Below are 16,294 nucleotides of genomic sequence, written 5' to 3'. Positions count from 1 at the left end.
TTTACCGCAGTGGTGGTCGGTATCGTGTTACGGATCCGGGCAAGCTCTTTTACCTCCTCCGTCCTTTCCAAAGAGAACAGAGTGCAATCTAGTTTTCGTCCCAACGACTTGTTGACCCATCTCTCGGTCTCCTTTACTTTCGAAGGATCTAATTTCATCGTTTCTACGACTCGACGCCTTCGAAATGGTGTGACTCGTCGTCAACAGGTTTACCCACAGGACTTCCTGGAATGCTGTAGATTTTTCTTAGAGGATCAAAATTTGTCTTTTTCTTTTCTTTTCGTTTATTTTCATTTTACTTCTTTTCTATTTAACAATTTCGTTCAAGTTCAATAATACATGTACGGGATTGGTTAATAATTGTTTACATCCTGAATATTCGACGTTATTAGGATGAACCGAAAAGTTACGTGCATTTTTTTAAATTAATTTTTTCCAAAGTAAATTTTACAAAAAAAACAATTCATTATGAAGTTTATAACAGAATTTGTAATACAATAAACGCACGAACTTTTGGTTAACTGTAATATTTGTAATTATGTGAACAAATGTTTGATATGGAACTTGTGCGCGTATGTCATATAGAACAGGGCTGGGGGTATATCGTGGCACCTTTTTTTTTTTTGCATAGCTGGGTGGTACAAAATAAATTTCAATGTAGTCTTGTGATAAGATAATTTCATTGAGTTATCAAGCGAAGTCTCATTCAAGATTAAATGTGATAGTATATATGTTTTATGAAGTCAGTGGTTGACTTCGGCTGTCCCCAAACCAGTCCGGGACTGTTGTGCACATTACTTCGGACTGGCCGGCATGTCTGATCATCCTCTAAGTTTGTTGGTCAGCCTTCTAGGCATCCGTCCATTCATTTTTGTTTAAGTACGTTCGTCACATAACGCGTCATGTCATTCCACTTTTCCTGGTCCTGAATCATAGCGAACATTATATTGTCTGGGGTCTGATCTCCTGTTCTGGTTCGTAGCGTCCGTCTGACGTCTGTCCACCGCGGGCACACGAAAAAAAGTATGTCCGCAGTACCTGCACGACGGGGACGTTACTTTCCCCATACGGTACAGGTACCTACGGAAGTATCCGTAAAATTCTGATTACTTTTACGTAAACGAAAGATGTTAGAAATTGTGATCATTTGCGTTAATGTGAAACAATAATTTTCGTATCGTTAAAATACGTACACATGTTATTATCTTTGAATTGATTTTAAATAATATGCTTCACAATAGTTATTCGTTGTTTCATATTTTCTAAAGTAAAATATGTATTCATATTTTCTGTTTATATTATTATGAAACAACGGAGAGATATTCAAAGTGGATAAAGTTATTTTCACATCCTGTATACAGGTAATCTTTCTGTAACACGGTAGAATAGATTCATCCTACAGTTAATGAGAATTAGATGAGACCGAGAATTCATTATTTTAAGATAATTTACTTTATAAATATATGTTAAGTAAAAAATCATGATATACAGTGCAGTAAGAAGTATAATTTTGTACAAAGGTTTGTCACAAATTAATAATGATGATTATGATGATAATGTTAATATAATGAAACCGTATTATAAGATGCCATGTTGTAGGAAGATTTTTACGCAATTTATAAATAGTGTTATAGCAAAATCGTGTTACAGAATGCCGTGTTGTATAGAGAGATTACCTGTATTTACTTTTACAACCATTGGACAATATCTTTTTAAAGCGAATTAATTTACATATATGTATTATATTAACATAGGTATAGAAAAATATATTGTATCATCGTATATTTTAACGGAGAACCAAAAAAAAAAGCGACTCTCGATTTAACTTTTAGAAGAAGAAAAAAGAGAGAGAGAGAGAGAGATAGAGGAGAGATAGAAGCCTGCCACCTTCGTGCACACCCGTACTCTCAAACTTAACTCCAGTGCCTTCGAAGAGCTCTTGATCTCGCAATCCGTACGAAAGTCTTGCGGCATATAGAACGAGAAGAGAGAGAGAAAGAGAGAGAGAACGTGGTGGTGGTATGGATAGAGAGTAGGAAAAAGGGTGGGAGGGTGAGTAGTAGTAGTAGTAGTAGTAGTAGTAGTGGGGTTAGGAGGGAAAAGAGAAGAACCGAGACGCGATATCCCTCTTCTTGGTGTTGTAGCGTTTGGATGAGAGAAGTCGACAACGACGGCAACGACGACGTTGCTGAGGAGGAAGCCGACGATTCTCTTTGTAAGAGCGCGGATTCTGATGGGTTGCGGAGAACAGGAGGGAAAGGAAAGAGTGGGAGAGAGAGAAGGGGGGTGGACATATTTACAACGAGAAAAGAGGAGAAGATAGATGGTAGGAGGAGGAGGAGGAGGAGGAAGGAAAAGGAAAGGAAGAGAAGGAACTAAAGGGAAGGGGTGGGTGGCCATGGAAGAGGCACGAGGTATAGGACGATGGGTGTGAAGCATCCTCGACAGTTCTAGGATACTCCTTGCTCGGTATCCTGGGGTCCTCGGTGCACAAGGACCATCCTCGGTCTCTTCCTCTACTACTTCGCAATGTACCTACTCTTCTTCCTCTTCTTCTTCTTCTTCTTCTTCCTCTTTCTCTTCTTCTTCTTCTTCTTCTTTCTGATCTTGACTCTATCCTTCTCCATTCAACATGTTCTATGTTTCTGTCTTCCTCTTGTTTTCCTTTTCATTGCTCACGCACTCGCGTAACTAAATTCTCCTTTGGATTTCAAACATTCTAATATTCTTCTTTTTCTTCTTTGGATTTTTCTTTCTCTTTTTCTCATACATACACAGAGAGAGAAAGAGAGAGAGAGTAAGCTTATTTCGTTCTTTTATTTTTTACCATTTTCTTACATTTTCGTAGGTAATTAGCTATTTGTCTATTTGATATGTGATTTATTTTATTTTATTTTATTTTATTTTATTTTATACATTTTGCGTAATTATTGAGTTTTTCTTTTATTTTTGTTTTAATAGAATTTTATATTTTAATATCCACTTTAGTTACTTGTTATCTTTTATGAGAAATGAATTGTTTTACTATATAAATCGAATTGTTTTATACATAATAGTATGCGTTAAATATTTATACTATATTTTTACTTATTTTTAGCATGAATGTATAATATATACTTACTTAACTCTTATATTGTGATTGACCGTATTATATAAATTGAGGTTTATTATACAATAACCATGAATAGGTCACTATCATTCGACTATCATTATCAAATATGGGGAGGAAAAAAAGGGATTTGATATTAGACTTCAGTAAAATATAATAATTCAAAATAAACTTATATATATATAGATTCATTTATTATTTATAATATTTAAAGTCAATCAATTGTTATTAATTTATATGATGAAAAATATTTTAAGCTATTTTCAATGAAAATGATTTTCTCTGTTTTCGATTAATTGAAGATTATTTAGTTTTATCGTATTAAGTGTAGAGAAATTCATTCGATAATTTTTCTTTCTCTCTCTCTCTCTCTCTCATAACTTTTATATATTGAAATATTAACCGTTATTTTGTATAATCTTATACCATTTTTATACCGAGTAACTTATAAATACAATCCCCGTAAAATCGTAATACTTTGTTCTTCATGACATCTTCGATGCATACATTTGAAACTTCTTTAAACAACGTGAAGCATACCTATGACAAATAATGTTGCAAGGCCCAAAATAGATGGTAGGATTCGTCCTGAGAGTAAACTGCGTAAAAGAGACAATTTTTTATACTAAGTGAATGTGTCCCATGTGGGCCTAAAGCAACGTGTGTGGTAGAACGTTGTCATATTGCAAAATAACGTGCCTCGTACCGTCGTCCGATAAACCATCGTTTTCATTTCAGTTCATTAACATAAAGTGTTAAAACTGTTGTTGATATAGTAGTCTGTATTTATTGTTTTACCAGATAGAAATAACCCATAATGAATGATATTTCGGAAAAATCCTATCGTACATAAAGTAAACCTTTTCTTTTTGCAAAAATGAATATTCACTTTAAAATCGTTGATAATACTTGTTACGTGTTTTATAATTAAAAAAAAAAAACAAAAACAAAAACCTTCCTTTCTCTAATACCACACAAATCGTATCAGTGTAGTTTCAATGGCTGATGGTTTTTCATTTTTGAAAAAGCATGAAAAAAAAAAAAAAAAAGCATTCTCTCTTAATGACGCGAATGATTCTTCCGATAGACCAATAGAATTTGTACGTGGTACGTTAACACGTAAGTGATGGAAACTTTTTATAAACCGACAGAACGTTCTTTTATAGAATGCAATATTCAAATAGGTGTGTTATAAGAAATTATCGGGTGAAAACGAAGTGTAACGATAGTAGTTAATGATTTAAAAAAAAAAAAAAAAAAAAAAAAAGAGGAAACATCGGATTAATTTCTAAGTATATAATATAGATATAATATAGCATATTAAAGGAAGGAAAAGGTCGAATCTGCCGATCGTCGTAGCCCTTTTGGACGGCACGGGCCAGCGCTACTGAATCTCTTCACAGGTGCACAAGTAGCTGTGTTGATTTATTTGATAAATGAGTAGTGGATAGGGCTTAAAGCGGGTGAGAGCGAGTGAGTGAGTGAGTAGGTGAGTGAGTGAGTGAGTGAGTGTACGAACAAGCTAAAGAGAGAGTGAGAGAGGGAAAGAGAGAGAGAGAGAGAGAGAGAGAGAGGCCTCTCCAGCGGAGAGTCCTACAACGCTGAGCGCACTACTCTTTCACTCTTCTGCTTGCCTCCCTCTCTACACTTTTTTTCTCGCTCTCTCAAATCAAACGTAGCACGAGAGTTGGACCAGTATAGGTCCCAAGAGCACAACTTGAACGCTCACCGGGCCGAGTTTGCACTTTATTTGCCTCTGCTGCCTTGCGCTTTCTATTATCCATATTTTTCGTTCGAGTTCAGGTTGAGCTGGTTTAATAATAGTGGGGAAAAAGTTCTACGCCCCCCTTCCTCCCTTCCTCCCTCCTCAGATAGGAAAATCTTATCTTAGTAAATTCAATTTTTATCCTCTTACGAGACAACATTTCTGACATTAGCTGTATTAATAAAAACGGTTCATTAATTATTAAAATCGATCGTATGAATTGATGAAAAATTATTCATCCGAATTGTTGTTTTTTTTTCGTTTGTTTTTTTTGATTTTTTAAGAGGGGTACTTCGTTTATCGTGTAATTTCTAATTTGGTCGTTTATTTAAAAACAAAAAAAAACACACACACAAAAAGAAATGTGAAGCATAGCGTCGATGGTTTTAGTTTAGTCACGACGATTACGAATATCGTAATCCATTGAGAATTCGATTTAATATCGACTAGAGATGTTTATTGGATTTTTACGAAGTCTATATATATATATGACTAACATAAGATAGAAATATATTTTTTTACTTTTGCCAAGCATAAATTACCTACCTACCTATATATATATATATATACGTTTCTCGTATCTATTAATTCTATGTATAGGAATTTTTTTTTCTCAAACCCCCTCTACCCTACTCCTCCAGTATTTTCATTCCTCTTTTTCATTTGACAAAATGCTTAAGTATTGACTTTTAACGATAGTGCAAAAGGAAGAAAAAGATTCGGTTTAACGGGTCGTCGTGTTTAAACGTAATCGGTAGTCCCGTACAAATTAGGGACGAACGTTCCTATTGTTTCTGAACAATATCAGTAGGATTTACCCTTGTTGGTGGTATATACAGAAACGTTTGTCTCTCTGGTTGTCCGTAACTCCTCTCCTCCATTAGGTATACATGTCTTCCTCTGAAGCCAATACTCGAGCGTCTAGAATATCGTATTGAGGAGATGAGGTACGATTTATTCGACAGAAACTGGAGATATAAGGATCGTTCGTTTCTTCTTGAGAGAAGATCCCAAGTCGGTTTTCAACAAGAGTTGAACAGAAAGAGAGAGACAGAGAGACAGAGAGAGAGATAGGTTGCTTGGAGACAATATTTTTCGGTTTGGAGAGACAGGGAGAGGAGAACAAGTTTTAAAGAGTGAGAACGATAGCTATAAAGAGAAAGAGAGAGAAAGAGAGAGAGAGAGAGAGAGAAGAAGAAGCATCGGAATCAGCGTTTCTCTCGTCATCGTCGATGAATAATTAATGGGATTAATGAATTAAACATTATCCGTTGGCGAAAGAAATTCTCAAGTGAGTACGCTGCTGCTGCTGCTGCTGCTGCTGCTGTTGCTGCTGTTGTTAAATATTGGCTGTGTCGTAGTTTCATTTTAAACATCTCTCGAATGATCGTCCGGTATTTCATGGGGGTTGAGAGTGGATAGTGAAAGAGAGTACCAAATTGATATTACCATTTGAAGTCATATTCTTGAAATATGTATACAATAATAAATAGGAGGCCTTCACTAGGAAGAGTGTTTTTTTGGATTTAAAATAAAGGAACATACAAAATAGGATAAGCTTGTACAATTGAATTCCTTATTATTCGATACGATTGGTTGGTTATTGGTTAACAAATGATAAAATCACTCTTTTACTTTTTATCTTTTTCAATGTAATACTTTTAACGAGAGAAGAAGAAGAAGAAGAAGAAGAAGTAGAGGAAGTAGAGGAAGAAGAAGAAGAAGAAGAAGAAGCAGGTTGTTCGAGGCGCCGATAAAGGCGTCAGATAAGGCGCCGTCGTTGATTGGATCACCGCGAGAAATCGATATACCTCGACCCCCCTCGTCTCTCTCTCTCTCTCTTTCTCTCTCTTTTACAACGAGAAGAGGAGGTCCGCCAAGAGAGAGTGGCCACCCTCCGACGTATTTTCTCTCTCTCTCTCTCTCTCTCTTTCTCTTTCTCTCTCGTTTGCTTTCGCTGTTCGCGTTCCTCCTTCTGGGCACCGGTAGAGAGAAGCATCGTGGTGGCTGCCTGCCTCCAATTTCCCCCCCGCGACGTGCTCCTGGAGGATTCTCGAGTGGCCTCTCATCGCCCTCCGGACCATCCAACCGAGCTCTGTCCGGCAGTCTCCATGCCAACACCCGCTCGATAAATTTATTGGTCGCTTCTGACACGAGTGTACCCTGCTTCTATCTTTCTCTCTTCTTCTACCACTCTCTACCTATTTCTCTCTCTCTTTCTCTCTCTCTTACTTTCTCACTCTATCTTTCTTTTTTCCTCCCTCGTATATTCCCTCGTTTTTTCTTTCTTTCTTTCTTTCTTTCTTTCTTTCTTTTTCGTCTTGTCTTGTCGTGTTTTTCTTGGAAAAGACTTTGTGCGTTAAATTGCAAGAAGATGCTCTAGCGATAAACGCGAGACGTATTAGTAAAAAAAAAAAAAAAAAAAGATACTTACCTAACTTTCGTTCAATTTATGTAAATATTACCATTTATGGAAATATGATATATTATATATTAAAAAGAATAATAATAAAATAATAATAATAAAGAATGTTAATAGTTATCAAACAAGGAAAAAAGATTATTTCGTTCATCTCTCATCGAGCGTATAGATAAATAAAATAAAATAACACGGTACCGAATATACACATATATATATATATATAGAATCGAATGAGCCATAATAAGTAATAGTAAAGATTTGTCTTTATCTTTCTTCTCCCTTTCCTATATACGATGGATGGTTACTCTCTCGTATTATATCGCGAAATGGGGTTCAAATCAATCCGACTTTCCCCTTTGCGAAATTGTAAATAAATTAGGAGCCGAACGATCAGAAGAGTCAACACGTTACTCTCACGAGCCCGCGCTCGCGCGCGTCGAGTTGTTCTCTTGCGTGTATCTCTGGTATACATACATACATATATATATATATGTGTACAGAAGATATATACGTCTATACATAATCATATATAAGTGTGAGACGATATCGTAGGTGTATTATTTGCGTGCGCGATCGCGTGCTCTTCTAGAAACCCGTACCGTAACGTTAACGTAGGGACGCACACGCGCATGTAATTTCTTGCGAAACAACGCATGCGCGATAGAAGAGGTAGACGAGGAAGTGGGAGAGAGAGAGAGAGTTAGAGAGAGGGTAGAAGAGGCGGAGGAGAAAGAGGAGGAAGGAGGGGGGAGGTGGATGAGGAGGAGGAGGAGGATGACGATGGTTACGTAGCAGGGTGGAAGGAAGTGTGGGTGAACGCGGTAGGCGTGCGCAATGAGCGAAAGGTTGGTGGAAGGCGCGAGGGAGATTCGCCACGCCGCGTCGCACTGCTGGGGCGGGTAACGGACGTGGGGTGAGTGTTGGAGGAAGAACAGGAGGAGGGGTAGGGGTAGGAGGAGGAAGAGGAGGAGAAGGGTGAGTAAGAGTGAGAGAGAGAAAGGGGGACACAGACGACGTACCAACACAATCTCGATGCGTTTATTAACGCACGTTGCACGGTGGGGTGAGGGGAAGAAGGTGGTAAGGGGGCTAGGGGGAGGGTTTGCTGTGCCAGCATCATCGGCTGTGCGGCAAGCAGCAGTAGCAGCAGCAGCGGTAGCAGCAACAGCAGCCAGCTAGGTTGGCAGGCAGGCAGGCAGGCAGGGTCAAGTGTTTCTCTCCGTCCTCGTCCGATCGTCGCTCTTTCCCGCTCCTCTCCTCTTCTTCTATATACCCTGCCTTTACCCTCTACACTACCACCCTATACCATATATACACCACCTTTACCCCCGTCGTCGTTTCACCACTTGGAAAGCTTCTGTACCGCACCAGCAATCCGTGCCGCAACTTGCTACACCCACCGAACGAAATTCAATGTCCTGTCTACCGACGTTGCACCCTTCTTCATCTTCTTCTTCTTCTTATTATTATTATTATTTTTTTTTTCTTCAAGGCTATATCCCTTTCTTCTTTTTTATTTCGGAGTTTTGCAGTATCGATAAAAAAAAACAAAAATAAGAAATCTTTTTCATAGATAGATTCGTTTTTTACCTGTTTTCGTTACTACTACTATTAATATTTGCACTATAAAGATGGAAAGATTTATATATATTAATATTTGAAGAAAAAGGTGTAGGTTTTGAAAAGTAATCTCGAGTGGCCGATGTGATCATTTCGCGTATAAATCGAAGTACTTTTTCTTTTATTTTTTTAACCCTTATTAAGGCTTATACTCTTCTCGAATTTCATCGGCAATTGAATCGTACGATGATCGTAACAATTTCATTGGAAATAAACGAAAATGTCGGTCTATACATAAATAATACACAGCAGTCGGTGCTAGTAGAAAAAGCGTAAAAATAAGCAGGGGAAAAAAAGCATGACAGAATTCGACAGGAATGCTGTTGCTGTTTACTGTTGCTACTGATACTGTTGCTGTGCTCTTCTACACGCAACCTAGCGTTTTTCTCTCGAGCATTTTTGCTTCGTCGAAAGAAGAACGCTTATGAGAAAAACAGAGAAAACGAAAGAAAGAAAGAAAGCAAGAAAGAGAAAGAAAGCGAAAGAAAGGATATAAACGTCTCTCCTTTTCGTTTAGTTTCGCTGGCTGACTCGTCGAGGCGCTAGAAGGGCCATTTTCGAGGGCCTTCGTTTCCAGTGGCTAAAGAGCAGAGAAGATATCAAGAAAAAAATAAAGATAAAGAGAGAGAGAGAGAGAGAGAGAGGAAAGGGGAGAAAGAGAAGAAGAAGAAGAAGAAGAAGAAGAAGAAGGGGGGGGGGGTGAAGTTACAGAGAAAGAAGGAAAATCTTTCCTTTTATTTCTTTATTATTTTTTTTATTTGTTTCCCCCGTTGTCCAGGTTCTCTTTCTTTTTCTATACTTATCTACTTCGAAAGAGAGTCGTGCAAGAAAATTGCAGGAAAAAAATCCGAGACAAACGTTGATTCGAAAAGAGAAAGATAAAAAAAGTTTTGACTCGGTGGTGGACGATAATCGATGAAGGAAGGAATTACTTTCTCGAGTCTACTGGTAAATCTAACTACTACTGGTTTTATGGAAAGGGTTGGGAAAGAGGGAGAGAGAGAGGAAGAGGGCAAGGGCGGGAAAAATCTTTTTATTTCTTTTCCGTGCCCTTTAATCGTCGTAGCTCGTAGCAGAGCTTTTTATGGTCACGAGTTTCATCGAATGCGCGCTGGATCGCAAAAGATGGAAGAAGTTAAGGTGGGAAAAAGAAAGAAGAGAAGAAGAAGGAAAGGAAGGAAGAAGAAGAACGAGGGAATGGTTGGAACGGGGGCGAATATGACGAAAGGGCCTAGGGAACAAAGACGTCAGAAATCGCGCGCGAGTGGTACTCGGAAGGTAGTAGTACTATACGCCATTTTGACTCACTCAGCTACCGTTTTTCTCTTAAGGACGCGTTCTCGCGCCCAACGTCGGTTGCACTTTAACATTTTTCTCATGAAATTTCATTTATAATACGTCATGTTTTTTACATTTATTTATTTTAAAAAAGAAATAAATCAAAATTCATTTCTAATATATATATATAGTTACGAGATAGTTAGGAGATTATCAAAATCTCGGGGAGGGGGGAGAAGGGGTTAGGGTCACAACGTTGACTTATCTTCTATAATTTCGTTTGATCTATATGCAAGTAACTCGTTAACCTTGACCCTACGTTTCTCTAACCTCCTCCCCATTTCCCCCTGTTCTTTCTTTTTCGTTTCTCTCCCTCTCTCTCTCTCTTTTGTCTTTTTTTTTTTTCATTTCTTTTTTTTTTTTTTTATTATAGAAATCGCTATCCTTTCGTCTCTTACACAAACATTATTCTTCTTGAGTCTTGCCTCTGGCCTTATATGCTTAGGTGGGTGTAAGTAAACATTGTACAGCACGTGTAAGTAAAAGGTAAGCTAAATAAGCGACTCTTTCCTCTCTCTTTCTCTCTTTCTCTCTCACTCGCTTTTCTCGCTATCTCTTCTTCTTTCCCTTTCCTTCCTTCTTTCTTTCTTTCTTTTAACTTCTCTTTCTTTCTTTTTTTTTTTTCTTTTATGTGCTCGGATACGCGCTAGTAGAAGCGTGTACAAAGTGTCTCTTAACCAGCAATGTCTGGCTTTTCATTCGAGTTACTCGGTTGGCCATACTACTACTTTTTTCTTTTTTTTTATCTCATTCTTTTTTCCTAACTACTCGACGTAGATGCGATAAAAGAATTCCAATTCTTTCTTTTGAAATAAAAAAAACGAAGATGAAGAGGACGAAGAAGAAGAAGAAGTAGAAGTAGTAGAAAAAGAAGAAGAAAATTCCTACTTTTCATTTTACTTACTAACATCTTCTTCTATCCGTTATACAAATGTTCACGTCGTATCTACCTATCTACCTACCTATCTACCTATCTACCTATCTACCTATCTAACCTACCTACCTACTTTTCGATCTAGAAAACAAATTTTATTATTCTTTCGTATATATAGAATTACATTTCTCAACTTTCTTAGTAGTCACATCACGACAATAACATAAACAATAATAATAACCATTACGTATTTAAAAAGATCAAAGTATAGAAAAAAGAAGAAGAAGAAGAAGAAGAAAAAATAAAAAAAAAAAAGAAAAAAGAAGGAAAGAGATTAATTCGTTCTAGTTGATATTGAAAAGTTTTTCAAGTCTTTACATTACAGAGGAAATACTTACGACGTTTCTCAATAAGTTTTGTAGAATATTCGCGTTGGCCATATCTTCTTTTCCAGTTTTCCTTTTTTCCTTTTTTACCTTTTATTTCTTTTTTTTTTTTCCTTTTTTTCTCTCTCGTAGAAACGAAATCGGTAAAAGAACAAAAGAGAAGAGAATAGAAGAAGGGAAAAAAAAAGCGAGGGAGAAAAAAATGTGCAAAGCAATATTCGAAATGCGCGGGGGTTGAAGGGGGAAGGGGGAGTTTGGGTAGGGAGGGAGGGAGGGAGGGAGGGAGGGGGAGGAGGAAAAGTTGGTTGGCGGGTAGGATACGAACAGGAAAGTGTAATTTCAGTTTGAAACAGGAACGGCAGAGAGAAAGAGCGAGCCAGAGAGAGAGAGAGAGAGAGAGAAAGAGAGAAAGCTCGCGAGAGAAAGAGAGAAAGAGAAAGAGAAAAGAGAGTGAGTCAGTGAGTGAGTGAGTGAGTGAGTGAGAGAGAAAGACCGACCCACATCGAGGTTTCGAGTGTTTGTATTGCTGACGCGGCGATCCAATCCAATCCAATACCCATACCAGATAGGCTGTTATATATAGTACAAGCGCATGTACCTACGTAAATATCTATATCTATATATATATATATATGAACGAATGTTTCTGTCTGTCTGTCTGTCTGTCTATCTGTTTGTCTGTCCCTTTTTCCTCCCTCTTTCTTTTTCGTCATGTCCATGTTCATTCTCATTGAATCTTTCTCTCCGATTTCCAATATAATTTTTTCGTGGTTGGATACTCTGGTAAAAGTGCGTTTCCTAGGATCCATCCACCATACTATTCGCACTGATATTCATAATATTATTATTATTTTTTTTTTTTTCGTAGTTAAATCGATCTTAAAGAAAATGTTGTTTCTTTAACCCTTCGAGTGCTGAATACTTTTATTGAAAAAAATTTTTTTTTTTTTTATAGGAACGGAATAATTAATTTATTATTTAATCAGATTCTAATAATAAATTATATGTAATAATAATAATAATAATAAAGTTTTTTCTTTCTAAAAATATATATTTCATTTAATTAATATAAACGTTACATTATATTATTTTATATTAATATTAACAGAACAAAGTAAGTATATATATATGTATGTCGAACGATCACGTTAGTAATTTTTATCAAACGCATATATGCGTTCATAGTTCTCAAAGGGTGTTAATTTCAAATGTAACTTTTACTATTTGCGAACTCACGCCAGTTAATGTAATTTATTCTTATAGCAAAAAAAAAAAAAAGAACAAGAAATAATGAAAGAATTTTTTCTAATGGGAAAATCACACACACATATATATATATATATATACACACACACACACGCAAAATATACGATTATATTTTATTACTCGTAACACGAAAGGGTTTAATTTCGTAAATAAAGACAAAGAAGAAAAAAAATAGAAGAAGGGGGTGAACTGGGTTCTAGGATGAACGGTTGTGTTGTGTTGGGGTGGGTGGGGGTAGGGGTACATTATTTAGTAAAACCGGTAACGATTTTGGTGCAGCTCGATGATTTCGAGAAGGGATTGGAACGATCGGACGTTTGCGTCCCGTTCGTCTCCTATTATCATAAACGTAACAATAACGAGGGATGATCCGACATGTAAACTGTTAAACCCATCCTACTCCTCTTTCTCTTCCTCCTCCTCCTCCTCCTCTTCTTCCAACATTCTCTATCCTTTTTCGATCCCTATCCTATCCTATCGCTGTTACACTCGCTCGTGCTTTCGAGGTGAGCCACGGGGGTACGACGAGGGGTGGGGTGGGTGAGGATTAGCGTTCGGGTTCCCGTTCACTACGTATTACTTGGAATTCACTGGGGGGATGTTATTGTTGGCCAAAAGAGAGAGAGAGAGAGAGAGAGAGAGAGAGAGAGATAAAGATAAAGAGAGAACGAATGAGGGCGAGAGTGAGAATGCAAGGAGAAATACGACGGAAGCACAACACAACACAACGGTTTTACCTACTGCTACTAATATACTAACAGTAGTAGTAGTAGTAGTAGTAGTAGTAGTAGTAGTAGTAGTAGTCAGAGAGAACAGGGGACCGTATAAACTGGCGTGTACGAACGACGAACGAGTAAGACCACCCCTTCGACCCTCGATAATATCGACGCTGTTTGCCGCCTCCCATTAGGAACTCGATTGAGCCAAACTATACGCTTATCGTGCGTCACTGATAATCCGTATTCCGATTTACTTCATTGCGGGCTCCTATGTAGTTTTTGTTCTTTGACAAATTTTTCAAACGTGAAAAATACATATTTATATGTATATATGATTGATTTTTGTTTTTTTTCTCTCTGGCTTTTTTTTTCAAAAATAATACCCATCTGTTCAATCAATTTTCTCTCGTTTCAACTTTTGGATAAATAATAATTGAATTTATTCTTATTTTAAATTTGAAAATTGATTAAATACGTTTCTATAATTGATTTGAGATCGGAGACCATTTGTTGTTTATTTATTTATTTATTTTTTTTTTTTTTAATATGTAGATATATGTAAGAAATATGAAAAAAAAAAAAAAAAAAAAAAAACAAGTCGTTAACGATGTCGCGTGTAGTCGTGTTCAATCGAATCCGTAATTAGTTAGAAAATCTTAATGAAAAATGATCGATATTTTCCTTTAGTACAAGAGAACACATCAAACGAATATCATCACCCATGCTACTTCTCAAACCATCATTCTCCCCTCTCCTCTCCCTCCTACCCCTCCCCTCCACCTTCCCCACTTAGCATCGTTTCTCTTATTTCGAATTCCCCTTGACTCTTTGCTAAAGTGCGCGATTTCGCATTTCGCAAACGGACTTATAAATATTCACAAGAGTAGTAGTAGTAGGTAGTAGTTAAAGAAGAAGTGGAATTTATAGAGAAAGAGAAAGAGAGAGAGAGAGAGAGATAGGGAGATAGAGAGATCACATAGAAAAGGGAAGAAGAAGGGTCGGTACTTTTTGTTCTTTTGTCAGCGCGATCATTATATCCTGCCCTTAATTTTTTTGTCTCCTTTTTTTTTTCCTCCTCCTCCTCCTCCTCCTTCTCCTCTTCTTCTTCTTCTTTTTCCTTTTTATTTTCCTTCTTTATTTATTTTTTTTTTCTTCATAACCGTGTCCCGCTCGTGGAACGCGCGTGGGCGTTGTGTATATAGGAAAGAAAAATAAAAGGATTGGAAATAGACGAATGATGGTACTTTATTTAGTAAGTACAAACGAAGCACGTTTCAAATGATGATGATGATGATGTTGATGATGATGATGATGATGATGATGATGATGAATTTGGTGGACTGCCGCGTGCTGCACGTTGTTGTTGCCCTTTCGAAAATCCGTTATTAGCATTGCAGAACGGCAATATGACGTTTCGTGATGCTGACAAACACGACCGTCGTCTTTTCTCTCTTTCTCTCTCTTTCTCTTTCTCTTTATTTCGTTCTTTCTGTGTTCATCTACCTTGTTCTTTCTTTTTATTCACTCACTCATTTTACTCGATGATCTTCTTCTATCCTTTACTATTACTCGCGACGTCATACAACACACGTTCCGTATATTATTCGATGGATGGGCATGACACGCGCCGGCACGTTCCCATTCACCTACGTTCGAATATTATTGTCTATTTATCTCTTTCTCTCTTTCTTTCCTTCTTTCTTTCTTTCTTTCTATTCCACGCCTTGTAAAAGGTAGTAGTTGTTGTACTAGGTAGTACTAAGTACTTCTATCAATTTAGTAGGGCTGGAATAGTTTGTTAGAAAATTCTTAATCTCGTCTAGTTATTGTTAGTATATACTCATAAAATCATTTATTCGACTTTTATCTATTAATGTCTACGATTCATCTTTGAAAAAATAATCATCTTTGAAATTTTTTTGTTCTTTATCCATACAAGTATAATAAACAATTTTCTTATGGGTATTTGTGTGTTTATTTTAAATATAATATTACGAAATTATTTGATTTACTTTTATCGGTATTTTCATAAGTTTCAATTTATTGTATAATAAATTGTATAATATTATAAGTATCAATTTATTATATAATAAAAACAAAACCCTTAAATTTGTTCTAAATCCGTACAAGTACATCTAACTAATGACCAATTTTCTTATGGGTATTTGTGTGTTTATTCTAAATATAATATTACGAAATTATTGGATTTATTTTTTATTGGTATTTTCATAAGTTTTAATTTACTGCTTTTTTATATAACTTTTATTAATAAAAAAACCCTTAAATTTGTTCTAAATCTGTACAAGTATATCTAACTAATGACCAATTTTTTTTATAGGTATTTATTTGTTCGTTTAAAAAATTACGAGATGATTTGATTTTTGTTGTTGTTGATATGTTTCAGGTTATCATAGTGGACATCAATCAAGATTGGGTGGATATAACACCGCTAGCTCAAGTGGATCCTCTTCGTTATCGTCAGGACCATGGGCTAGTGGTTATGGTCCAGCACCGCATTATCTTCAACACCGAGAATATCGGCAACAACAAAGACATCCTTACATGCATCAGCAACAACATCAAAGTCGTAATGGTAATAATTATCAATCATCTCAAAGTAATTATCACGGATATCAACAAAGGGTAAGTAATTATTCATTATTTTCATGATTTTTCAACAAATACTCTTCTTGAATTATTTTATTCAATTATTCATTAATATTCATTTTAATAACAATTTTATAATTAATTTTTATTTATCATTCAATTTCATATTCATGTATTTACATATTTTA

At 36.4% G+C, this 16,294-nt stretch overlaps 1 protein-coding gene across 1 annotated transcript in view; it reads left to right on the top strand.

Annotated features, from left to right (window-relative positions):
- Rat1 (5'-3' exoribonuclease 2 Rat1) overlaps positions 1-16,294 on the top strand; it is a 38,954-nt gene that overhangs the window by 19,433 nt on the left and 3,227 nt on the right. The window contains exon 16 of the mRNA XM_089178427.1: positions 15,904-16,142. Within this exon, the coding sequence (XP_089034553.1) occupies positions 15,904-16,142 (239 nt within the window). The remainder of the gene's footprint in view (positions 1-15,903; positions 16,143-16,294) is intronic.

Source organism: Polistes dominula, unplaced genomic scaffold (assembly GCF_049000335.1).
Source record: "Polistes dominula isolate Pdom_NZ unplaced genomic scaffold, Pdom_raw_medaka contig_77, whole genome shotgun sequence".
NCBI classification, from domain to species: Eukaryota; Metazoa; Arthropoda; class Insecta; order Hymenoptera; family Vespidae; genus Polistes; species Polistes dominula.
The sequence above is the reverse complement of the archived record's forward strand: the minus strand, read 5'-3'. Positions and strand labels throughout refer to the sequence as shown.